Source organism: Amyelois transitella, chromosome 17, assembly GCF_032362555.1.
Source record: "Amyelois transitella isolate CPQ chromosome 17, ilAmyTran1.1, whole genome shotgun sequence".
In the NCBI taxonomy this organism is placed as follows: Eukaryota; Metazoa; Arthropoda; class Insecta; order Lepidoptera; family Pyralidae; genus Amyelois; species Amyelois transitella.
Genome location: NC_083520.1, coordinates 8614910 through 8640904, shown reverse-complemented (window position 1 = coordinate 8640904; position 25995 = coordinate 8614910). Strand labels below are relative to the sequence as shown.

Below are 25995 nucleotides of genomic sequence, written 5' to 3'. Positions count from 1 at the left end.
CACGAGGCAGACATTCATTGTACATGCACTGATCGGTTACAAAGTTCTGCCTAAATCATGAGCTCATCTCATTATAGAACTTTGTTACAGCTGCTGTGATACAGACGAAATAAAACACAAAAAAGACAACGTTGTATGAATACCAAAAAAAGAATTTCGCCATGAAAATATTCAGCCGTGAAATTCAACGGTTCGCTTATACGCTCTCAGTGTCGGATTTATTTTTAGAACGTTTCCTCTCGCGGTCACGGGCAAACGAACGAGCTTGGAAAGCTGGAACTACTGGAAACCATAGACTTGTTTACGTCCAGACGCGATCATAACGTGAAGCAGGATTACAGTATGAATACAGAAAGGCAGAGAATTGCATCTAAACTCGGCTTTAATAGCTGAGGATGTAACTATGTATATAGCATGACTTATCATGATAAAGGAGTATTTGGAAGAGAACTCTTGGTCTCGATCTTTAATTATGTCTCGGCTTGCTTTACTACTGCTGCGTCAGCATAGCATCATAGTCATGTTCGAAAGGACTTCTGTTCATACAGATGAACACAGTACGGCTTTAAAATCTTTTAAATCAAATAAAAAAAATAACAACACACAAAAACTTTTTATTATTAAGATTAAGAATTCAGGTCTATCCTTTTTGAGCCCTGTTCCACAAAATGCAATGAATAACCACCGACCGCGCTCGTTATTAATTCAAAGAGGTATCCCCGTCTCCTCTGCTCGGTCTTTTAAGTTCTGTGCTTCATATTTTCTTTTGATGAATGTTCTACGGAATTCCATCGTAACTTGACCTTTAAGTTTGTTTTTACATTGCACATTACATTTCGTATTTCAGTTATTTATTAGATCAAATTCATGCGTATGACATTTAGGAGGGAAGATCTCTTTATTCAATCTTTCCACCAGGCATATATTGTTAACTATATTGCGTACTTCAATTGGTTTATTTTGGTGCAAGCTATAATTATTTTGAAAAAAATAGTTTCGTGATATTGCAATTGAAACCATTGCGAACGAATAATTACGGTGAGCTATTTATGGAAAGAAAATGATCCTAATTGAATCACAGTTTAATTAGAACAGTCAAACGGAAAATCACTACAATTGTTTGTAATGGGTTGTACAATGAACCACAAATCCTTGTTTGTTATACTTACTTAACACGAGTATTAAGTACGTTTTTAATATGTTTTGTACAAATATATACTAGCCCATACCATGACAAGGACTAGTATTATATCACAATTTGAATTTCAATTGCATCAATAAGCCAAATAGATGAAAGTGGTCTTTTAGGGTTCTCCAGACTATTTCCATTATAGCTCTGTCTTTCCTGTAAGGGATAAAGACGTGATTCTTGTATATGTATGGTACACATATAAGTAAGCCAAAGTCGCAATTATACTCTGTACATATTTGTAAAAATCAACTCGATCCATCTCAAATTGAATACTAGATAAAGTGATGAAAATTGGAAACGGGAAAAAGAATATTGACTTCGCTCTTCAGTTTTAAAAGCGTATAGCTAAAATAAGAATGGTGCTATTGTTATAAAATCAATACATACTTAATGAGAAATGATACCTTCGAGATTCGAGACGTGGAATTAGCAATTATAATCACCTGACGCACGAACGCTCTTGGCAACTGAATTAAAAGAGTGGGGAACTTGTATGAAAACCTCTGGAATAGGTACTGCTTGTTTGTTTTAGACGGAATAATACAATACAAAAGTGCAAAACGTATACGTTTTGGGAACTGTTTCTTATTGTAAGCACAATGGGTTTTAGGCTCTAGGTTCTAGAAAAGTGAAATTTAATCGGGGTTAAAGCCTAGAGGGAGAAGATTAAAATAGTAGTTCTTCATTTTTAACGATGTAAACTAGTGATTACGCTTATAAACTTGGGATTCCTCTTGAAGGCGATGGACCGGCAACTTGCCACTATTTGAATCTCAATTATGGAATTATGCTTTATATGCATAAAGACATACAGCTGAACGTGGCCTTTAAATCTTTTCAAGACTGCTGGCTCTGTCTTCCCCGCAAAGGATATAGACGTGACAATATGTATGTATGTATGTAAATTAGTTAAGTTAATATGGATGAAGCGAAAATAATATACGCGATCATGGCAAATGGAAAAATATAAGTCTCAGCTTACGCCTCCGGGGTAGAGGCGTGATTTTAGTCTGTATGTAGGTACCTACCAAGCCACAGTATACCATACCATGAGGTTCCGCCCTATTTATTTCGTTCTAAGACTATGCTTTGAAACATTATGGTTAAAAAGTATTACAGCGTATTTTTTTTTAAATATCTGTGTCATACACATCCGCATTTTAAAACACAATATCATTTTAAACGTAGATTACAAGTGATACCAATCGCTTTTCCGCAATTCGTGATGAATTAGTTTTGCTTGTTTACCTATTTCTGTTTTTATCCGTGCTACGAACCAACAATGGAAGTCGTATTATTTTAAAATGCAAAATTTAGACACTGTTTCAATCTTTTAATAACTTTATGCAGTATTGAGCAGAGCAACTTTTTATAATGAATAAATGCAGTCTAGCGCAAGTAAATTAATTATTTAATCATTATTACGAATCGGTTTCTTGGATTAAACAGCTAAAACATAATATTTACATTAATACTATTTATAATTATGTGCTCAAAAAGTTTATAATTTCCAATACAAATTAAACCACAAAGGTTTGACAAGAAGAAGGTTTTATGTCACGTAATTTTGGTATTCAGATGCGCGACCTTCCTTGTGTTGTGACAACTTCTTATTTTTAGAAATACTTGTTTACATAGTATATTAATTCTTTAACATAAAGGGCGCACCATGAACACAAACTAAGTAAATTAATAATACATACGTGAACCTTGAACCATTAATTAACCAAGAAACAAGTATAATTATGTATTATGCTTTTAGGTTACCTAAGTACGTAAAACAGGACCAATTTATATTCTGCCCTTGGATGCCGCAAAATAAATCAAACCTCCAATGAGAGTTTACTGTTTCTTTCTTTTCTATATTATGGCTTCCACCGGACTTTCGGTGATTCTGCCAATGTCACAGTTTACTGTTACATAATGTTTTCATATGTATTGCATCTATGTAGACCACGACACATCATTACTTATAGCTTTAAGTACAATTTGACATTTCTATTGACTATATTGTTTATTTTATTGTACGGTGTGGTATGTACTATGTAGTATACATATACTAAAAAAAAACAATAAGTACCGTATCCAAAGAAAATTAAAACATCAATTTTCCTCTACTCATCGTGGACCTTGGCTTGACAGTCGTAAATAGTTAATTAGAGGGGACAAAACCGCTTATTACGACCACTCGAGTTTTTAAACCAAGTGCGTGTCGGGTTACGATGTATGATTGATTCTGCACGTTTTACAATAATTTTTAAGTAAGCAATGTTTATTTAAAACTTAAAAATTGTCTTAAAGTTCAAAAGTCAAGGGTTAACGTCAAAGTCTACTGAAGACAGTCAGCGTTCATTACATTCTGTGAATTGGCAAAGTTTTTACGATCAGCTACCTACCTTATACTCGTACAAATCCTTCATGGCAATTTTTAATGCACTGTGCCTACCTAAATCTGTGGGCTTAATCTACGATATCTACAAGACGAGATGATCCTATTCTACTCTAAGCAACTATAAGACTAATGATGACGAGAAAAAGCGTTCCTTGTAGTTTAAGGAACCCTGAAACTCGAGACATATATATTTCGTCTATCAAGTTTTGTGTTCAGTCAACTATGTAATATGTAAACAAATAACTACACACACACACATGGTCACGTCTATATCCCTTGCGGGGTAGACAGAGCCACCAGTCTTGAAAAGACTGAATGGCCACGTTCAGCTATTTGGCTTAATGATAGAATTGAGATTCAAATAGTGACAGGTTGCTAGCCCATCGCCTAAAAAAGAATCCCAAGTTTGTAAGCCTATCCCTTAGTCGCCTTTTACGACATCCATGGGAAAGAGATGGAGTGGTCCTACTCTTTTTTGTATTGGTGCCGCGAACCACCCGGCTGGAGCTGGCACAAATAACTAGATTTAGTTATATATGAACATTTAGAGTTAAGTAGGAACAATTGAACAGAAAAATTGAACGTCATAGTTGCGTGAGATATCGATACGAGAAAGTGGGAAGAAATTCTTTGCGTTGTGAGATAAATCTCTTAAAATATAATGAAAAGAGTAATTTAATTAGTAACTCAATCACTTAATGGTTGAACTTTAATTAAAGTTGGAAATACGAGGCAACCAACAATGCTAAAGCCCTACAAGATCTTATGACGGCGCAAATAATATAAGGTTTAGTCTCGTTCTAGATTAGGTTAAAAATCTTTTCAAGTCTAAGTCTCAAACCGGAGTAATTTCGGTAAGATTCTCCTATATTATAAGTATATTATAATCTTTGAAAGAATACCAAACACATCCCTTTGTACAGTGGGCGGAATAAAAAGGTCAACTTTGGAAAGTGGTATTGTTTTCTATCTGGTCTTAATACCATACCACATTATAGAATAAGGACACAAAGGAGTTACCAAAGACAAAGACATAAAATGTACACAGGAACACAATGTCCTAAGTCAATACAGGGAAATCCTAAACGATAAGCATTGACATATAATAATAAAACGAAATAGTCCGCATCATAATACAATTAAGATTAAAAATTGCAGATAAGTTTGTTACCGGAAAGAGTACACATTAGTCACAACACAATTACCAGCATATTTTTTTCCAAATCATGTAGAAGTGGACTATGGACAATCAGATAAAAGCCACTACAGAAATTAGGCTCAGCTATGATATATAAAAATATCATATAATTTCTGTAGTTCTGCTCACTTCCACAATTTTATATAGGTATTGAGAGGCCTGCAGGAATAAGATCACAGGTAGACAGAGCCAAGTACAGGATAAAGTAGCCAGAGACAGCAGTCTCGAAAGTCTGAAAGGCCATGTTCAGCTGTATGGCTTAATGATACATATATGATTAAATTTCCTAAATTATCCAAAATTGCAAAGAGATAAATAAATTCATTGCAAATATATTTTCTATGAACAAAAGTCTATAGATGTCACTGATTACAAGTAATTCATACAATTATCAACAATAGAATCATCCAAGGGAGATCCATTAAGGCAATAAACATAGAATGTGGGTCCATTCTAGATTATTTCTGAATCAATTAGAAGTGTATGTCTTGTTATTGGTATAAATTAATCTTAAGTGGTCAATTCTGTTTCAAATTGATTGACATGCATTACAATTTATGTTTTGGTAGTGAACAGGACACATTCTGATCTTACAGTGGGTGCTGTCAGCCATAATGAATATGGGAAGTAAATCTTTATCTGGAATAGCTATTATTGAAACTTTGTCTAAGATGACTCAAAATAACATTCAATATACATCTATCATTCAACATAAACATATAAATATTACAAGCTTGGATTCACCAACAAAATGGATAAAAGATATAAAAAAAAACAAACACTAAACATGTATGGATATCTATATTCAATTACTTATGGCAATAACATAGTTATGGAAATAGAAATAATATAAAAACAGCCAGTTATAAGCAACATGCTTCAGTTAGCTATAGAAATTCTAAATACAAACTTCATAAAAAAAAAGCGCACCACATGTTTTGTTCATCATAAATAGACATAGATAAAATATTGTATAAATTTTTGGTATCATTTTTAATTTGGTAATATTAAAAATGAAACCAAAAAGTGCAAGAGATTTGATGACCCTTGTAAATTAAAATAAAATGGATTTCAGAGCAAGTTGTAATAAATCACTAATTAACCTAGCTGCCTAACAACAATCAACATTAACCCCACCTCTCTTGTGTGTAGTGGAAAAGCATTGCATCCATGAGAAGGATGTTCAAGGGAAACCTAAGGAAATTAAGCGCAGCCTGCTCCTCACCATTGGTGGCGTTTCGATTCCTGAGGAAGCTAGGATGGTTTGAGTGAAGAGAATCCAGCCCCTCAATGCAAGAAGGATGGCGAGAGAGTGGACCAATTGCGCAAACCAAGTCCTCGGGAAGTAAGAAAAAGAAACAACCTTCCCATCATTCATATTTTAACATGCTTTTATATAGTCACTAGTAATCATGCAAGGTAACATGTTCACCATAAAAAAACAACTAAGAGATCATTAAACATTTTCTGTTCTCAGCACAATCAATCTAAATTTCCTTCAAGGGATTAAACATAATTATATGTATGTACTAATATTAACTCATTAAGCTGAGCAGCTGAATGTGGCCGATAGGCCAACTGATAAGTCTGTCAAGACTATTGGTTCTGTCTACCCCGCAAGGGTTATAGACGTGACCATATGTATATGTATGTACCTAAATGACATTTCTGACTACTGAAACAAATATTATAAGAACAAATTAAAATTCTTATAAATCCAATAACATAATTAGAATCTACCCCGCAAGGGATATAGATGTGACCATATGTATGTATGTAATTAGAATGCATACCTAGGTTTTTATAGAACCATGATAACATTGTATTAAAATTCCTAGATAAGAATATACCTACAATTAACAAAATAAAATAGTTGTTTTCCTTTAGCAACTTATAATTAACAATGAGAGCTTTATAATATGAAGCTAGATATTATCTGTCTCATGATCATTATTAGTTTTCATTTAGTGCAAAGATGTGTTCTCTGCCTGCCCTTCTGGGGAAGAGGCATGATATATGTTTGTATTAATGACTTTATTTTATACTTTTTTATCAAATGTTAAATTTATCAAATATTAATTTGTATTCAAATGTGTAATCAAATAATAATGTTAATGTTAGTATTTACATTGTTAGCCAGAAACGTATTTCAGAATATTTTTTATTGAGCTACATTATTATTAATTCCCGATATTATTCAGGTCTGACAGTGTTGTTGACTGTACATAAAAAAAGAATGACAGATCGAAAGTGGTCCCTCCTTCCACTTCTTGAGAAAATTCCACCCATCATACAAAAACACCTTGATCGCTTACCTGTTCGTTAAACCTATCCATAGCTTGCGTTACCTACTTGTTAGTGCAGAACAAAAGATTAAAGATATTTGTAGGTACTTACATATTCTGCTAAATGAATCAGAAGAAGGCACCCCACGACGGGTAGAAATCGTAAGAAATATGCACAAACACCAGCCATTATTAGCTCACAATATATCACAAAAGAATTATATGTTGGAAAATAGTTGTCATATCATAATTACACACTACAATATCCTTATTATTGTTAATTACGTTTCCGACGCGTTCCGTCCACCATTCGTTGCGAATAGTGTTGAATTGGAAATTGATCTGATCACTGGCCATGCACAGCGCAACGCAACGGAACTAAGTAAATGACAGCTTTGTTTTGACAGCCAAGCCAAATCAAAATGGATGAAATGAAGATACATTCGGTTCGGCTGCGTTTAGCAAATTATTATTTTAAGATTTTTTTTTAATCGTACTATGCGAAATTTTTAATAAAATTAAGTTAGTAAATTCAATTAAATTTCAAGTCAGTCTCAGTCAGTCAGTCACACCAACCTAATAGCTTTATTCAGTTCAGTGCTTAAATGACTGTTGAAAAAAGCAAATAGTGATGAAACTACAAAATATTTTCTTTGAATGCTATTTACTTCATTACAATAGTCATAATTTTTTCGTCCATAATCTTAGATATTCCTATTTGAGAGCATCAATAACAGGCTCTAGTGAAAAGATTTATGTTCCACAGACATAAATATAAAGCGTTTTTAAATCTGCCTGTGTTCCATTCATAGCATTCTGTATTTTGTGGGATAGAATGATCAAATTACGTTAATCAATGTCATTGTCAGCTCTACTTACATTTCATTGACTTTGGCAATCGTAATCGTAATTAGTTTTGTTTGTGAATTGATTGAAATTTTCAATTTTATCTGTGATTTTACTACTATTCTGATATTATTTATTGTTGAATGTATGTGGAAGTGGTTAAACTATAAATTTGAAGCAACAAGCATACAAGGACTTTGCCTTTTCATAAAGTTAACAGATTGTACCTTGTTTATTAATCCTTCAATATTATTATTGCACAATGGAAGGTTTTGGCCGACGGGTAACTCCACAACAAAAGAAAAAATTAATCGAATTAGTTACACGCCACCCTAAATTAATAAGTTGTAAAGTTTCTGAAGGTTTTAAATACAAAGACTCGCAAGTATTATGGAGACGCATTGCCGAAGAGCTGAACTCTTTTAGGGGAACTGGAAACGGAGCTCGTAAAACATGGAGACAGTGGAGGAAGGTTAGATTTGTATGTTCAACATACATACATTCGGTCACGTCTATATCCCTTGCGGGGTAGACAGAGCCAACAGTCTTGAAAAGACTGAATGGCCACGTTCAGCTATTTGGCTTAATGATAGAATTGAGATTCAAATAGTGACAGGTTGCTAGCCCATCGCCTAAAAGAGGAATCCCAAGTTTATAAGCCTATCCCTCAGTCGCCTTTTACGACATCCATGGGAAAGAGATGGAGTGGTCCTATTCTTTTTTGTAATGGTGAAGGAAACCACATGGCACTTAAATTTTACCAATAGTAAAAATATCCAAGTATTGTTCATAATAAATTATTCCTCTTCAACTTTTCAGACTTGGCATGATCTTCGTGCCAACATGAAAAAACGTCAATCTGAAGGCAATGGTGAACTACCAACCTCTGTGTTTAGCCTTACTCCTGCTGAACAAGAAGCCTTAGGGATAAAAAATGTCTCATCTACCACCAATTATCAGGAGACCACAGAATTTGTTACATTGGGCCAGGATAACTCATTAGAACTAAATAATGATGTAAATAATGACTTGGATTCAGTAGGATCTTTTAGTGAACCAGAGTCACCTCCTGAATCAAAAGTATTTGATATACCAAGGGCACATAACAAAATAGCTACCAAAGATAGATGTTCTGAGGAATCAAGCAGATGTAATTTTAACTGTGATAGTTTAGTAGCCACTGAGCAGAAGAAGTTGCAAATGAAACAGGACTATTTGAATTTTAAAAAAGATTATTTGCAACAGAAATTAAAAATTATGCAAGAACAAGCTGATGCTTTGCAAAGTATCGCTAAAGAGTTGTCCAGGGCTTCATCAAGTAGCAGAGGTGATGCATTGGATCATTCTTTGATATCACCGAAATAATGTATTGGCGTTGAAAGATATATTTTTGCTAGAATTGTCAGAATAGTGAAAGAGTGCACGAGAAAGAGTGAGTGATGAATACAGGTAAACCTAACAAATCACAAATTCAGGACGGAAGAGATTGATTCCTTTATGATATGTTTGTTGGATTTTAATTCTGTGAATATTGAAAGTTCATGACATTTTAAATGCATATAACAGAATTAGAAGTCATTCTAAGTTTAATTAATTGTGTCTGTGAGACAGCCCTACTGTGTATTAAGTTTCATAATTTATTTGTGTAAGAATATTGAATGAAAGTAAATTTATGAAAAAGCTCTAGTGAACTTTGGTACCCTACAATTTTTTTTACTAAAGTTCATGTCCGTTTTTCTTGTAAAATTTATGTTGCATAAAAATGATGAAGATTTGTTGAATGGACTTTAACATGGGAACTCTAAAATAAAACTACTGAGAAAACCTGTATTATTTTAAAGTTGTTTTTAAATATTGTATTGTCATAATAATAATGTAAAGCAATAAATGTAAATTATGCTGGAAACAAATTTAATTATTTTCCGAAAGGCACATCCTTTGAGTATAAGCTAATGGCTAAATAACGAATCTTTTGCTACATCTATTGAACAGACCTGGTGAAAGCTATCGGACGTTACTTCTATTCGTGTAGTAACTTTTTTACAGACTTGTGTTAATAATTCTATCAGTGCGATTATTGAGATTTGTGTGTGTAGGCCACTTGTAAGCATTATGATTTTTACAACGATTACATGTAAATGTCAAACCTAAAAAATAAATGTCAGTTTTGACATTCGAATTGACGTTGACGACATAGGTATTCATTATTTTTTCTTTTATTGTGTACCTATGTTTCGATAATTCTCACTAAAATAAGTCTATAGTATTTCGCTTCATATAATTATTTCTTAAATAATGTTTAATAATAAATACACTAACTTCGTAAAGTCTTCCCAAAATGAGGTTAAAGAAATCTATCCGAAACCAAATCTGTCTGGTGAAGAAGTCAGGAGAATTTACTTAGAGGAAGTTCAAGAAGCCAAGGTTCCTACAGCGCCTGCCAATATTGATGACCAATCACTGCCGTTCACACGAACAAGAAGTCGGAAACGTAAAGGAGAACAAGTGAACATAACTGACAAAGATTTGTTCATAACAGTGCAGTGTAATGATGTTCACAAACTAATAGATATGTTAGATAGCTGTCCAGATAAGATAAACGTTCGAGACGAATACGGATGGAGTTTACTTATGATAGCATGCCAAGCTAATTCAGTGGAAACTGTAAAAGAGCTCTTGAATCGAAATATTGACACATCAGTCAGAGATAAAGCAGGAAATTCAGCACATAGTTTAGTTATTAAGAATAAAAATATTATATTAGCTGATTTGTTATTAAGCTGCAATAAAAGAACTGAAACTCTGAGTATAAAAGATGAAGAAATTAAATTGAAAAAAGACTATGTTTGTGAAATATGTAGCAATAAAAAGTTTGCAGATAAAGTGGAACATTTGTCATCTACATTACATAATATTAATGCATCTAAAGGCAAAAAAATACCAACTAGCTATGTCATTCCTCAAACAAATAAAGGTTATCAAATGATGCTCAGAGTGGGGTGGGATAAGGATTCTGGATTGGGACCAGATGGTTCTGGCAAAAAGTATCCTATCCGAACTCTACAAAAGAAGGATAGAAAAGGATTGGGAAATCATAAAAGTAAACAATCAGTTACTATACCTCAACAAAGTTGCCAAAATAAATCGAATGACTTTCATAGGAACAGAAACTTGGAGATCCGTTTTAGACGAGAATTTTACTGAATAAATTTCTTTTAATCATTTAAGATTTTTTTTAATCTCTTTCAATACAAGCACACATTTCTTTTCAACACAAAAAGTTTTTGTTAGGAATTAGTCCACCTTGCCCAACTAAAACATTGGTGCATCTTCAATGTGTTTCTGAACTATTTTGATGCCATTAAAATTTACTTAACCTTATGACTTATGTAGGTATGTTTCATCTGAAACAGAGGTTTAAAAGAAATATACAAGGAAAAATATATTATTTATTACTTCTCTGGCTATAACAACACTTTGTTTCATGCCTGTATTAAATATTATCACAATTATGTAACAAATAACTGTCTATAAGTAATCAGGATGGTAACGCAGTATTGTTCTTGTTCAGTCATCGCACATCCTCTTCATCTTCAAGATATTCCATCTATACAAAATAAAATTAATGCTCTCCAAAAGTCGAGTCATTTTACACTAAATGTATATCTATGTACATGGCAAAGTACTTTGATTTGTGCATTTTGTGATTCGTTTAATATTTCATAAACAATTGTCATGTATAAGGAAAATATATTAAAAACTTTGTTGATAAAATTGATAAATATCAACAGATTTATTCTTCACTATCTAAATTAACGCTTACATATAATATGAACATTTCTATACAAGGTTTGTTTGAGTACATCAAAGTCCTGGTGCTACCCAGTTGAGGAAACTCACAGCAAGCTCAAAGCCCGCAAAACAAGCAGCATTGGCAGGGAACGCTCGTATCATAACTGGTGCCACTCCTTTGTAAAGTGCTGTAGGGCCTTCTCTCTCCATCAGTTGCTTGAACACATCTTTCATGCCATTGGGGTATGTTCCCTCAGGTGCAGTCTGCAATCTGCTTTTCAAGACATCTGCCGGCATGCCCACCAGCCAGTTAGCTATACCAGCACACCCTCCTGCCACAATTGTAGCCATCAATTTAAACTTGTTACTAGCATCCTCTGGCACAAGTACTTCTTTCACCCATTCATAAGTCATAAAGTACATTCCACTGGCCGGTACATCTCTAAGAATGGTAGCAACACTACCTTTGTATATACTCCTCATTCCACCCTCTGCATATAGCTGCCTGGCACAGTCAACCATGCCATTGTATTTCTGGGGCGCATTTCCACCCTGCTGAATTTGAAGCAAACATTTAATGCGTTCGCCCGGAGCCATGATTGATGTAGTGAAGATCCCAGAAAATGCACCAGCCGCAAATAGTTCTGGTTTCGTCAGTGGAGAGCTGTCATCTCTTTTTATCAATGTTTTGCCCAGACCAAAACCGAAGAAGCTTATAGCAAATATTGGTGCGACTCCAGTCAGTGGTGCTGACATACCTTTGTACAGACCACGAAAACCTTCCTTTTGTATAGTCTTCTTGAAACAATCCCAAGTGCCAGCGTACAAGGCTACTTCCCCTGGTTGGGGCAGTGGCATAGTCTGCAGTCTTACTTTAATTGTGTCCATTGGATGACCTGCGAGGACTGTACACACTCCACCAAATCCACCACAGAAGAAATATTTAATAGGGCTGCTGTTTTCAGACATTTTAGCACGGTCGTTATATCGTACAGGAGATTAATTACTAATAATAAAAACTGAACTTATTTCCTACTTCCTAATAAGATACGAACAGCTTAGACTACACAGCTGCCTTCTAGTACCTACAAAAATTTAAAGTTTGACATTTGATTAAATTCAAAGTTCAATGTCCATTTTGTACGCTTCGTTCTGAGGGAATATAAAATTTTTCGCGTTTTTTAATGCGGCTCATTTTAAAGTAAATAAGTTATCTGGGATGTTATTGTAGATAATTTATATATCTAATAAGTTTATCCATTAAAGCAAGAAACAGAACATCAGTAATTGCGTATTTATGTTATTATTCATATAAAAAAATGTATACGTATGACGAAACATTCGTCGACGAATATGTCAGCAGTATGGTCTTTTTAGCTTGTTCCGTATGGAACGAACCTAAACCAAAAAAAGCTGAATGTGTCAATGTCATGATAGTGTCAAAATATAAAAGAAATCATCAATTTATTCGTTTCAAACAAAACAAAACTCAAATATTTATTTATCTTTTTAAGCTGTGCTGTGCATAAAACTATTTAAATAATTTTCCTTCCTATGAAACAATTTTGTTTTTGTGAAATTTCAGAAAATACCTATTTCTCATCATATTTTCATGATTAGTTTCACTGTTACGGTGTTTCTTTTTCCTCGATTTTATTTCTGTTTGTTACCTATTTAATGTAAATTTGTTTCACAATGTCGTGCACAAAAGAAGAAATTGAGCGAAAACGTCTGGCTGCATTACAAAAAAGGCAGAGTAAAATTCTGACACCAAATCAAGGAAGTTCTCCTAGGCCTGTCCTAACACACAGTAGTCCGTCATTTCAGTCTAGTGGTCCAGTCAGGAATTTCCCGAGTCAAACTAGAAATTTTCATCCATATTCAAAACCAGGGAATTCAAGCAATCAAAATGAAATTAAAATTCCTGTAGGTAAAGTAATAACTGGTATGGTATACTTAATATCTGAAGACAGGTTTGAAGTAAAGCCATCTGAGTTCTGTGCCCCCCTCATAAATGTGTTCAAGACAATTTCTTCTAAAAGCTATGGTGAGTTAGAGCATATTTCAAAAACTTTTTATTGATAACAACATAACAAAAAATAAAATATAACAGTACATTGTACTTGTACTAGTAATGTAAAATCTTCATTATTAAAAAAACACATTTTTACTTTTTCTAATTTATAATTGAAACATATTTATTTGTCTGTTACAAATTTCAGATGCAAGTTCAAAGCTTTGGAATTTCTCCATAAATGATTACCAAGTGCTGATGAGTAAAGTGGCACCACTGGCTCCACACATAGTTCTTGGATCTCTTCCGCCATATGTTTTGAAGGTATCAACATTTTTGTTTTGACAAATTACACAGATTAAGTAAGCTCCAAAGTAAACCAACTATACAATTCCTATGGTCTTCTCGTCCTGGATTTAGTCACAGTTGCATCCTTGCCACTCTGGAGAAAAGTCACAGGCTTGCTTTTTGACTGGATCCTGGATTGGGTGAGTCAGGTTTTACACGAAGCAACTCCCATCTGACTTTCGCAACTTTTACAGAGGATCCTAATCCATATTGGATTGATTATGGTTACACATCTAGTTGACTGAATTTGCAGGTTTCCTCAGAATGTCTTCATTCACCATATTCACCTGTTTCGTTAGTATTCAAACTAATGTACATAACTTCGAATAGTTATGATTTTACAATTTCTATATTTTCTAATTAATATGAAGGTAAACATCCAACAACAAATGGGTCTGGGCCTGGAGAATCATGACACACATTTATCTATCTATTACTCTTGTATTAACTGTATTACTTATGACTTTTTCACACTTGCAGATTCTCAAGGAGCAAACAATGGATCCTAACAATGTGGACTTGTCACCTATAGAGGCGACACTAAGGCACAAACTAATGCCATTCCAAGAAGAAGGTGTCAGGTATCTTTCGTCTTTCTTTTTTTTCTAAGAATTTTTATTGAGATTTAACATACATACATATGGTCACGTCTATATCCCTTGCGGGGTAGACAGAGCCAACAGTTTTAAAAATACTGAATGGCCACGTTTAGCTATTTGGCTTAATGATAGAATTGAGATTCAAATAGTGACAGGTTGCTAGCCCATCGCCTAAAAAAGAATCCCAAGTTTGTAAGCCTATCCCTTAGTCGCCTTTTACGGTCCTATTCTTTTTTGTATTGGTGCCGGAACCACACGGCAAATTGAGATTTAATGTTAAATAAAGTGGTGTTTAGGTGTATCAGTTTATCAAAGATTCCCAGATTGCTAGCCAAAGTCCTTGTATCTATAATATTAAGATCTTTTTACAAACTACTTGTTAGCTGCTTTTGTTGTGTATTTTAACTTGATGCAATTACATGGTGTCCTTAATTAGACCGTCTTTCTCAGCCTTTTTTGCTTGGAGGGGTATTACTTGTGTTTCAGGTTCGGTATATCCCGCCGTGGGAGGTGTATGATAGCAGACGACATGGGCCTCGGTAAAACTTTCCAGGCGCTCGCCATAGCCAGCTATTACAGGCACAACTGGCCATTGCTTATTGTCACCACATCTTCTATGAGGTAACTTTAAAATCCTACTACTATTATAAAGGCGAAAGTTTGTATGGATGTTTGTTACTCTTTCACGCAAAAACTACTGAACCGATTACCATGAAATTTGGTATGTAGGTAGCTGAAGACCCAGAATAACACATAGGCTACTTTTTATCCCAGAGTTCCCGCGGGATTGATAGGGTTTCCATGCGGACGAAGTCGCGGGCGGCCTCTAGTCTTAAATATATTCTTCTCTCGTAAATTCATTGTTTCAGAGAAACGTGGCAGAGCAAAATCCACGAGTTACTCCCGTCCGTTCCAATGATGAATATCGTCACATTGACCACGGGGAAAGATGCTCAGCTGGTCGCCGATAGACATGTATGTACATACTTACCATAAATGTTCAAAATATATTTACGAGGAAAATTATTCATCCTTGAGGGCTTTAATGATGCCCAAAATAACTATGTGCGCGCGGACGAAGTCGTAGGCTCATCAAGTGTAGCTCTAAATGGAATCCATACATTATCTGTCTTTTTGAATTTTCCATCAAAGTAAGTAAGCTGAGACGGGTTAATATTGGCTGCCATAAAGTATTGCATTATATTTTTTCACATAACTCTCTTAGAATAATGATATTTGCTTTTTATTAATTTTTTATTTACATATGTTTCAGACAGAGGTGGTTATAGTGAGCTACAAAATCACTAGCATGCACACAGATCTTTTGAAAAGCAAGAAATTCGGCGTAGTTGTCATTGTAAGTTGACTTTTCAGTAAAATTTATATCAGTGATTATCTGGGAGTGAAAAAAATAAGTAAAATGTTGGCAATATACGAATACTCCCATATTGGGTAGGTTATTTTTTAATAACAGTAAAATTTACGACAGCGAAGATATCCCTTTAAAGGGCTGCAATTATAGTGTTTCCCTTTATCTGAATAAAAAACGTGTCACGGTAATGCAAAAGATAGATGTAGAAGTCCGCCGTGACACCTCGTGGTCGCCGTGGAGCGTGTGCCGGCGCAGCCCGCAGCGCAGGCGTCGGGGAGCCGCCACACGTGCTGTCAGCCCAACTGGAGCAGATCACTTTATGTTATTTTTTTTTGCAGGATGAATCCCACTACCTGAAGTCTCACAAAGCCCAGTGCACACTTGCCCTGAGCGGTATCACGAAACAGTGCCATAGAGTTGTATTGCTGAGTGGAACTCCCGCGCTCAGTCGGCCCGCTGAATTGTATACGCAGTTGTCATTAATCGAGCCGAAATTGTTCGGATCATACACTGAATATGGTATGTATTATGCATATCCACATTTTATACTAATTTGTTCACATTCTCCACAAGGATAGTGTGGAGGGAAAGGTCGGAGTGGGAAGACCTAGACGAACATATCTTGATCAAATTAAGGACGTCCTGGTAAAGGGTCAGGTCAGGAGTACCCGAAACTGCCGAGCTTGCATGAAGAGAGTTACGAATGTGGATGAAGCAAAGGAAGTATGCAGAGATACATACATACATAACATCACGCCTCTTTCCCGGAGGGGTAGGCAGAGACTACCTCTTTCCACTTGCCACAATCTCTGCATACTTCCTTCGCTTCATCCACATTCATAACTCTCTTCATGCAAGCTCGGCGGTTTCGGGTACTTTTGACCTGACCCTTTACCAGGACGCAGAGATCTTTGTAATATTTTACCTTATAATAATTTTGCAGGCAAAAGATACTGCGACGGCAAGCAGACCAACTTCGGCTGGGACATGAGCGGGCAGTCCCACCTTCCCGAGCTGCAGATCATACTGCAGAGGAGGTTCCTCATCAGGAGAACCAAGGAACAGGTCCTCACCAACTTGGAGCAAAAGACACGGTATTATATCAAATATTTATTTATTTAAACTTTATTTTGTATCCAAATAATAATATTATTTTGTACAACAGGTGGAGTTAATGCAATAAAGCATTCTCTGCCAGTGGAACCTTCCGATATTAAATCCAATAATACAGTTATCTCTAGAATCTCAATTCTATCATTAAGCCAAACAGCTGAACGTGGCCTATCTGTCTTTTCAAGAGTGTTGGCTCTGTCTACCCCGTAATGGATAAAGACGTGATCATATGTATGTATGTATGTATCTCTAGACCTCATAAAACACCATTAATGTTAGTAACTTTGATTGTTCTATTGGCAAATATATTTATTCTATAGGTTGTTCTATATCGCAATATGCGGCATATTGTGCTATAGAACAATCTATAGAATTAACATCATCAACACTGACTAACTTGCCTAAATTAGTTACCTACTGAATCTTCGCCTGTGTTAATTAAACGCCATCTACTAAAAACGACGAATAGCGCTACCTACAAAAGAATACATGTTTTTCGCAAATCCCACAGGAAGTTTTTAACGGGATGAAAGGTACCTTGTGTCTTTGTCCTTGTCCGGACTCTTAATTATATAAAAGCATTAAATTTTATGAAGATCGGTTCAGTAGGTAACGCTTGAAGCGATTAGAAATAAACAACAAACTTATTTTACATTTATAATATTATAGATAGGATTACCATTACTATAAGTTACAAAATGCATTTTTTTTTTCATTTATTATTAAAATAAGATTATATACATACATACAAACGTACATAAAATCACGCCTTCTAGGCAGAGACTACATCTTTCCACTTGCCACGATCTCTGCATACTTCCTTCGCCTCATCCACATTCATAACTCTCTTCATGCAAGCTCGGCGGTTTCGGGTACTCTTAACCTGACCCTTTGCCAGGATGTCCTTAATAATTTATAATATAGTATTAATTTTAGATTTTATACATACATACATACATAAAAATCACGCCTCTTTCCCGGAGGGGAATTATAATTATTATTATTAGATTATCTCTTAATTGTATATCTTTGTTACAGCGAAGCAGTACAATTAGACGAAAGTCTTCTTGATTTCACCAAAGAGGAACGCGATGAGCTATCTCAAATGGCGACTAAATACCAGAAATCTAATAGTAAAGACCGCCACGCCGCCCTCATCACTTACTTTAGTGAGACCGCACGAGTTAAGATACCTGCCGTATGGTAAATAATGCTTCATTCATCTATTTATTATATTACAAGCTGCGGCCCGCGACTTCGTCCGCGTGGAATAGTTATTTTGGGCATCATTGAAGCCCTCAAGGATGAATATCCCGTTTTCTTCACATTATCCATTATTTCTTCGCTCCTAATAGTTGCAGCGTGATGTTATATAGCCTAAAACCTTCCTCGATAAATGGTCTATTCAACACAAAAAGATAATTTTAATTCGAACCAGTAGTACCTGATATTAGCGCGTTCAAACTAAGAAACGGACTCTTCAGCTTTCTAATATTAGTAGGTATAGATTATTTGCAGTGCTTCAGCTAGATAATAACTTGTTGAATAATCAATTTCAATAAATAAATATGTATGTATTATTTATTAAAAATTACATTTTATAGATTAAACTCGTTAATAACTACAGTTCTTTAGCGACCGAATGGGACAGCTTGTTGGTATCAGAATAAAATAGAATAGGTTTATTTTCAAAATTGGACACATGGTATCACTTATTGAGGTCACATCACTTAAATCTAATCATAACTACTACCGCTTCCAAAGCGCACGTGCAGAAGAAGCGGCGGAACAAACTGCACTGCAGCATTTTCATCGGACGTCAATTCACATTAATCAAAAATGCATTGTTACAGTAAATACGTAAGGCAGCTACTGGACGAAACGTCAGAGAAGTTCCTTATCTTCGCGCACCACCGCAACGTGATAAACGCAATCAGTTTGACGCTCGACGAACAACAAGTGCATTATATTTGCATCGTGGGATCCACACCTGCTAATACTAGAGCGGTGAGTTTTTTGCATTAGCGAATTGATTGACGATAATTTCAAAGTTGCGCGTGTTTTTGATAGATGAAACCATGTGATTGCGATTGTGTGTTCTAATACATGAAGTTTATAAGAGAGTGGAAGCGCCGTGTGGTTGCCGGCACTAATAGAAAAAAGAATAGGACCACTCCATCCTATTGATGTCTTAAAAGGCGATTAAGGGATAGGCACTGGGATTCGTTTAGGCGATGGGCTGGCAACCTGTCACTATTTGAATCTCAATTCTATCTTTATACCATACAGCTGAACGTGGACCATTAGCCTTTTGGCTTAAGACTTAAGACTATTGGCCCTGTCTTCCCCGCACGGGATATAGACGTGATTATATGTATGCAGTGGGAGTTATATACGACTCTGAATAAAAATATCAAGCTAATTTTTCCCGTCTGATCTCCTTTTTAAGTGAGTAGGTAGCTTTTCTTTAGATTGATTGTTAATATTCACAAACAACGGAAGACTTGTTTTTCCAAGGATTTGGTGGACAAATTCCAACACACACCATCCTGCCGTTGCGCCGTGTTATCCATCACGGCGGCCAACTCGGGCTTGACGCTCACCGCCGCGGGGCTGGTGCTGTTCGCTGAGCTGCATTGGAACCCTGGGGTATGTATACAGATAGACTTTGAATACAGTAGCTTGATTCATGGAAAGTATTGTATGTATAGGGTAAAGAAAATAATAATAAGTTAAAATGGTTTGGTCATGTGGAGAGGATGAATGAAAGCAGGTTGACTAAGCAGATATACAAAGAGAGTGTGGAGGGAAAGGTCGGAGTGGGAATACCTAGACGAACGTATCTTGATGAAATTAAGGACGTCCTGGTAAAGGGTCAGGTCAAAAGTACCAGAAACCGCCGAGCTTGCATGAAGAGAGTTATGAATGTGGATGAAGCGAAGGAAGTATGCAGAGATCGTGGCAAGTGGAAAGAGGTAGTCTCTGCCTACCCCACCGGGAAAGAGGCGTGATTTTATGTATGTATGTAAAAAATACATGTTCTCTTATAATAATCTCGCTTAATAGTCAAAACCAAAAAAAAAAATTGATTTTTAAAATACCTCGAAAATTCCCTATCGGAGAGACACCGAGCGTCGCGTAATCAGCTGCGCGTAGAGTAGACAGGTAGGTATATACTTACTACGGCCGGGCGGCGAAGTTCGTTGACCGCTGCACTCATACCATAACTAGTTACGAAAATCTGATCTTTAAGTTGCAATTTTTTCCTTCATACTTCTCGGGCTGAAGACTGTCAAAACACAGAATTTATTATCGTGAATAACTAAACCTGTAGGCGTTTTAGTCGTTAAAATACCTATATTGGTGCGATGAGAGGTTAAATAGGTGGTGTAAATTTTGACCATTTTAAAATGTATATTCGAACACGCAGTGACAACATACTCTTTAAATCGAACTATTTCATAATATTTTCGCGAAGAATACTTAGGTACGACATGGCGTACGTTCCCGATTCGCGGCAGAAAAATTGCTCCTGCGCACAATGGTCCCGTGACGAATGCGTGTGGGCGACTAATTGTCTGGCAAGCGGGGCGGAGGCGGAGGGGTTTGTACGTAGGTACCTAGCGATAAAACTAGGTCATTGAATACGTTGCTAACCATTTGTTTTGCGAATTAGGGAATTTTTTCATACAAAAATTAGATTTTTTTTATTTTATTGCGGTTTTGTATTCTATTATTGATACTGATTCCGAGATTTTATATAGCTCATTGATTCAAAGTAACTGTATAAGAGTCTTCTTCTTCCTGGTCTTAGTCCCGGTTGCATCTTCACACCTCTGGAGAGGGATCCGGTGGTTGATTTTATGTATGTTTGTACTAATATATTAGATAAAACTTAGATTTGTTGTAATGTAAAATAACGTGGAGGAGTGCTTACGAAGGTTTCTAAGAAAAAATATATATTTTGTGTGTGATAGATCCTGTCACAAGCGGAGTCGCGCGCGCACCGGCTGGGCCGCGCGGGCGGCGTGCGCGCGCGCTACCTGCTGGCGCGCCGCACCGCCGACGACCTGCTGTGGCCGCTGCTGCAGCACAAGCTGCAGGTCACCGCACACACACATACACACACGTCTATATCCCCTGCGGGGTAGACAGAGACAACAGTCTTGTAAACACTGATAAGCCACGTTCAGCTGTTTGGCTTTAATATAAAATTGAGATTCAAATAGTGACAGGTTGCTGGCCCATCGCCTAAAAAAGAATCCCAAGTATGTAAGCCTATCCCTTACCATACAACCTTATCTCTTGTCACTGCTTACCCCTCGTCTTCTAAGCTGTAGTCCAGATTGCATCCCCACCATCTCTGGAGAGGAGCCCGGGGTGTGCCCTCGACTGTGGATCCTGGATTGGGCGAGTCAGGTTTTTACACGAAGCGACTACCGTCTGACCTCTGTAAACTTTGCATGGTAACCTAGCCCGTTTTGGATTATATATTTACTGGTTCCTGTTGCCTAAATGTGCAGGGTTCTATACGATGTTTTTCCTCACCGTCAGAGCATCAGTTGGTAATAAAACTAATGTACGTAACTTCAAAAATAGTTATTGGTTCATGGCCGCGTTGTAATTTGATGACTGCAACACGCGTTTTAAACGGGCACCTTACCGATTCGAATTCCGATGCGCGGCAATAGCTTATCACTCTATACTCTATTGCACAAATCAAAGAATCTCCCTCCAACATAGGAATGTGACGTATATGGTAATCAAAGTTCAGCTATAAAGGTGGATTAAAGACGCGGGAAGCGAGTTTGTTTTATAGTATATCTCGAATATATTTTTATATTATCCTGAATGAATATATGACCGATGTGTGGTTCCCGGCACCTATAAAAAGAAAAGAGAACCACTCTAACTCTTAGGGCTCCATAGTGACAGGTTGATAGTCCATCGCCAACAAGAAGAATCCCGAGTTTAAAAGCCTTTCTTTTAGTCGCCTTTTACGATCCATATCTTATGGATGAAAATATTATCTAAATAACTCGAAAAACTGTCATAAGATTTAAAGTTGTGCGTCTTGCCTTTTATTTTTGTTAATGATCTTTGCTTACTTAGGACTGTACATACACCTCTGAGAACTAGATGTGATTTTATGTATTTTGACGCATACAGGTGCTGAATGACGTGGGGCTCAGTCGAGACACGTTTGAAAATACTTCGACAAGCCACCAGGTAAATTACTACAACACTTTTGTAAACCTTTGTGTAATACACTCTACTGCATATCAAAACCGCATAACAAACCCAAAAACATTGCAAGTTAGCTTCTATTTCCGCGTGATAGAGCTCCCTGCAGAGAAACTTGGAAAAAACATCAATAACTCTTTCTAATCTCAAAAGTAATCTTATATTATTCATAAGAAAATTTTACATTAAAATTCTGATCGGTATGAATGAATAATGATTGATTCTCAGCTCAGCGCAAAAAATATTTCCACACATTATCATACACGCTTACCATAAATTATAGGCTGTAGTTGTACATTGCAATTTGAACGCTTCTAGCAACTTGACATACAATATTTTTCATTTCAGGACAGCAAAAACCACATATCCCAATACCTAAGCCCGACGCTCAAGAATAAAAACGACTATATCCCAGGCACAAACATACGGAAAGATTCGATAAAAAGTAACAAAGACAATTCGAACTCTACAAGTGATAGTAATAAGACTGATGACGAAATAAGTTTGTTAAATGATGAAAATTTGATTGGAGAATTCTGTGAGAACGGTGATGAGTCGTTTTTCGATGAAGAAGGTGATGAGTTGTTAGCGAATATTGATTTATGATATCGAGATCATTTTACAGTGCTTCAGCTATATAATAATAACTTTCAATAAAAAATACATTTAAATCTTACAAACCCATCGATGTTGCTATCTATAGACCTATAATATCGCAAAAACAATGTCCAAAACAAACAAATTCGTCCGTCCATTTAAGAATGGATCTTAAATATATCACAATAAAGCACACAATCCTCAAATAAAAAACTCTGCTCATTGTGTGCTTTATTGCAATTCATTAGAATCCATTTTTGAATGGTAGACATCTGTAGAACGTATAATTTTTTTTGTTTGATTTTTCACTCATCTGTAAATCTAGTATAAAGATAAAAAAACAGGCGATGTAAAATTCCTATTCAGCAAGCTTTTTTGTACCATTGGATTTTTTTTTGATTTTTGTAGATGCTTTTGTACTTACATTAAAAATCCAGTAATTTCTGATAAATTTAAAAAGTTTACATTTTCCAATAACTTAAAATACTTTAAGAAATTTTAATTATTAAATAACTTTATATATTTTTTGGATACACTTTAAACTGAATATTTATCTGAAATTCTGTATAGCATAAAAATTATTTATTGAACTTCTTTGAAATTTTGATACACACATACATAAAAACACCTAGTCAGCGAGTATTTCTTTGCGTTACCTCAGTAAAATTTATCTTTTGAAATCCTAATTATAGCAAGTGAGCATTTCCAAAAACAACAAAATTATCCCCCCTATACTACATAACTTTAATAAATTTAATAGATTCGTCGGCAGTACCGAGAAGAAGCATAGTAAAAAAATCTCATACATAAATGAAGTGCCAGATTATATATACTTATAACTTGTGATATTTGTAATAAATCGTTTGTTGTAAGTTAATATTTTATTTCAATAATAACCCAAGGTTTGTTTTCTCACTATAGTGCTGTTTAAACGACGACGGTTCAATAAATGTGTTAGCAAATACCTGTAAATATTGTACACAAGTGGATCTCTTCGTTTAAATTTTATAACTATGTAGGTATGTTTAAGTTTTCATACAACACAAGGTAAGAGTACCTTATTGTGCCGTGTGGTTCCTGGCCGTTTAAAATCGAACCACTTTATTTCTTTTCCGTGGATGTTGTTAAAGGCGCATAAGGGAATAGGCACATTCAATAGTTCTTTTACTATGATCCAATATGGGTTAGGTTCTCCTGCAAAGGTTGCGGAGATCAGATGGAATTCGCTAAGTGCAAAAAACTGACTCACCCAACCCAGGATAGTGGTGTCCTCGTGTTACCAGGAATAACGCCAAAAATAGTCCATGAGGTGGTTGGTCCATGAGGAAAACACGATCAATATTGGACCATGGTTTCACATTCACTTGTCTTAATGTCCAGCTAGGTTTCCTCACGATGTTTTCCCTCGCCTGAAGCATCGATAAGCAATCAAAGATGGCCGCTGTGGTGTTCGACCCTGTAAACCTCCCTTTTTTTAAACGAACGCAAAGATTGAGTTTTGTTTATAAAAAAAGAAATTTATAAACAGCTATTAAAGTCATTCCTTGTCATGCTTAAAGTATTTTGTGTTGATTTATGAAAATTGCATCAGCATTTATCACGCTATTTTTTACAATTTTCCCTTCGGAATATTGCAATTGCAACACGCCGCATTGTGCAAATAAAGTTAATCATTGTTGATATTTATACAGTCAGGTGATAATGAAATAGGTAAGTACCTACTTAGATTATTTACATGCAAACTGTTTGTTGCACTAAAAATAATTTGTCTAAATATAGGTCAAAAATATGTAAGTTTTCAACCAGGGTTTGACTTATACGAGTATCATTCTATATCTAAGTACTAACATTATTGGGAAATAAATAAAATTATTTTGCTCTGAAAGACCGTCGGGAAGCCAAACCCTGGTTGAAAACTTGTGAATATATTATATTATATTCACAAGAAATTTTTGTTTTATACATTCAGCATAGGTACCTAGATGATATTTCATCGGGGAATTTTTTTAATAGCTTTTGCAAATCGATGACATTATTTTTCAGTTAATAAGGCAATTTTAAGAATGCAATGCTGATACCGTAAATGCTAATTATTGTATTGCAAAAACCCAAAGGTAAATTTTAAAACGTTTATTTAACAATGACACGAAATAATGGCGATAACAGTTGAAGTACCTACGAGGGAGTAGGTATGACAATTCGCTTGTTTTTTAGTCGTAAGCTGTAGCAGTAGAATACACAAAAATCAGTATAATATGCTTAATTTTTATTTTATGTAGCTGCAATACACTTCCTTTATTTGTTTTTAATGTTTGTCGTAATAGTCGATTTATTAGATACTGTATACATTGTGCCGTGTGGTTCCCGGCACCAATAAAAAAAAGAACAGGACCACTCCATCTCTTTCCCATGGATGTCGTAAAAGGCGACTAAGGGATAGGATTACAAACTTGGGATTCTTTTTTAGGCGATGGGCTAGCAACCTATCATTAGTTGAATCTCAATTCTATTATTAAGCCAAATAGCTGAACGTGGCCATTCAGTATTTTCAAGACTGTTGGCTCTGTCTACCCCGCAAGGGATATAGACGTGACCATATGTATGTATGTATGTATACATTTTCAAATTAATTTACATACATACATACATACATACATATGATCACGTCTATATCCCTTGCGGGGTAGACAGAGCCAACAGTCTTGAAAAGACTGAATGGCCACGTTCAGCTATTTGGCTTAATGATAGAATTGAGATTCAAATAGTGACAGGTTGCTAACCCAACGCCTAAAAAAGAATCCCAAGTTTGTAAGCCCATCCCTTAGTCGCCTTTTACGACATCCATGGGAAAGAGATGGAGTGGTCCTATTCTTTTTTGTGTTGGTGCCGGGAACCACACGGCACAAATTAATTTATTGGAGTAAATTAGATATAGAAGAAAGATTTTCTTACCTAAGTTTATTTATTAAATGTGATTTAAGGAGCGGAAAGAAGTCAAGCCAA

The 25995-nt window shown here is 35.6% G+C and overlaps 5 protein-coding genes across 5 annotated transcripts in view; 3 read left to right on the top strand and 2 right to left on the bottom strand.

The window, feature by feature from the left end:
• LOC106134215 (NPC intracellular cholesterol transporter 1) overlaps nucleotides 1-7475 on the bottom strand; it is a 50894-nt gene extending 43419 nt beyond the window's left edge. Inside the window, exon 1 of the mRNA XM_060948941.1 lies at nucleotides 7180-7475. Within this exon, the coding sequence (XP_060804924.1) occupies nucleotides 7180-7257 (78 nt within the window). The 5' untranslated portion in view covers nucleotides 7258-7475. The remainder of the gene's footprint in view (nucleotides 1-7179) is intronic.
• A 493-nt stretch (nucleotides 7476-7968) lies between these two features.
• Nucleotides 7969-9970, top strand: LOC106141941 (uncharacterized). The gene is made up of 2 exons (XM_060948833.1): nucleotides 7969-8385; nucleotides 8733-9970. Exons 1-2 carry the CDS (start codon nucleotides 8176-8178, stop codon nucleotides 9276-9278), a joined length of 756 nt encoding a protein of 251 aa, XP_060804816.1. The 5' UTR covers nucleotides 7969-8175; the 3' UTR covers nucleotides 9279-9970.
• A 124-nt stretch (nucleotides 9971-10094) lies between these two features.
• On the top strand, nucleotides 10095-11140 carry LOC106141939 (G patch domain and ankyrin repeat-containing protein 1 homolog). The gene has a single exon (XM_013343574.2). The coding sequence runs from the start codon at nucleotides 10209-10211 to the stop codon at nucleotides 11115-11117; it is 909 nt and encodes a 302-aa protein (XP_013199028.2). The 5' UTR covers nucleotides 10095-10208; the 3' UTR covers nucleotides 11118-11140.
• Nucleotides 11141-11348: 208 nt separating this feature from the next.
• Nucleotides 11349-12815, bottom strand: LOC106142066 (congested-like trachea protein). The gene has a single exon (XM_013343694.2). The coding sequence runs from the start codon at nucleotides 12672-12674 to the stop codon at nucleotides 11778-11780; it is 897 nt and encodes a 298-aa protein (XP_013199148.2). The 5' UTR covers nucleotides 12675-12815; the 3' UTR covers nucleotides 11349-11777.
• Nucleotides 12816-13091: 276 nt separating this feature from the next.
• On the top strand, nucleotides 13092-23848 carry LOC106140866 (SWI/SNF-related matrix-associated actin-dependent regulator of chromatin subfamily A-like protein 1). The gene is made up of 14 exons (XM_060948877.1): nucleotides 13092-13752; nucleotides 13928-14043; nucleotides 14548-14648; nucleotides 15153-15287; nucleotides 15536-15641; nucleotides 15940-16023; nucleotides 16377-16557; nucleotides 16982-17132; nucleotides 18190-18354; nucleotides 19005-19158; nucleotides 19669-19800; nucleotides 21129-21254; nucleotides 22321-22380; nucleotides 22744-23848. The coding sequence occupies exons 1-14, from the start codon at nucleotides 13401-13403 to the stop codon at nucleotides 22999-23001; spliced, it is 2121 nt and encodes a 706-aa protein (XP_060804860.1). The 5' UTR covers nucleotides 13092-13400; the 3' UTR covers nucleotides 23002-23848.
• Nucleotides 23849-25995: the final 2147 nt, after the last annotated feature.

Bases quoted from the DNA above. Each gene is read 5' to 3' on its own strand.
- LOC106141941 (XM_060948833.1), top strand. From the start codon at position 8,176: ATGGAAGGTTTTGGCCGACGGGTAACTCCACAACAAAAGAAAAAATTA. The intron at 8,386-8,732 runs GTTAGATTTGTA...TCAACTTTTCAG, and splicing joins CATGGAGACAGTGGAGGAAG to ACTTGGCATGATCTTCGTGC.
- LOC106141939 (XM_013343574.2), top strand. From the start codon at position 10,209: ATGTTTAATAATAAATACACTAACTTCGTAAAGTCTTCCCAAAATGAG.
- LOC106142066 (XM_013343694.2), bottom strand. From the start codon at position 12,674: ATGTCTGAAAACAGCAGCCCTATTAAATATTTCTTCTGTGGTGGATTT.
- LOC106140866 (XM_060948877.1), top strand. From the start codon at position 13,401: ATGTCGTGCACAAAAGAAGAAATTGAGCGAAAACGTCTGGCTGCATTA. The intron at 16,024-16,376 runs GTAAGTTGACTT...TTTTTTTTGCAG, and splicing joins AATTCGGCGTAGTTGTCATT to GATGAATCCCACTACCTGAA. The intron at 22,381-22,743 runs GTAAATTACTAC...TTTTCATTTCAG, and splicing joins ATACTTCGACAAGCCACCAG to GACAGCAAAAACCACATATC.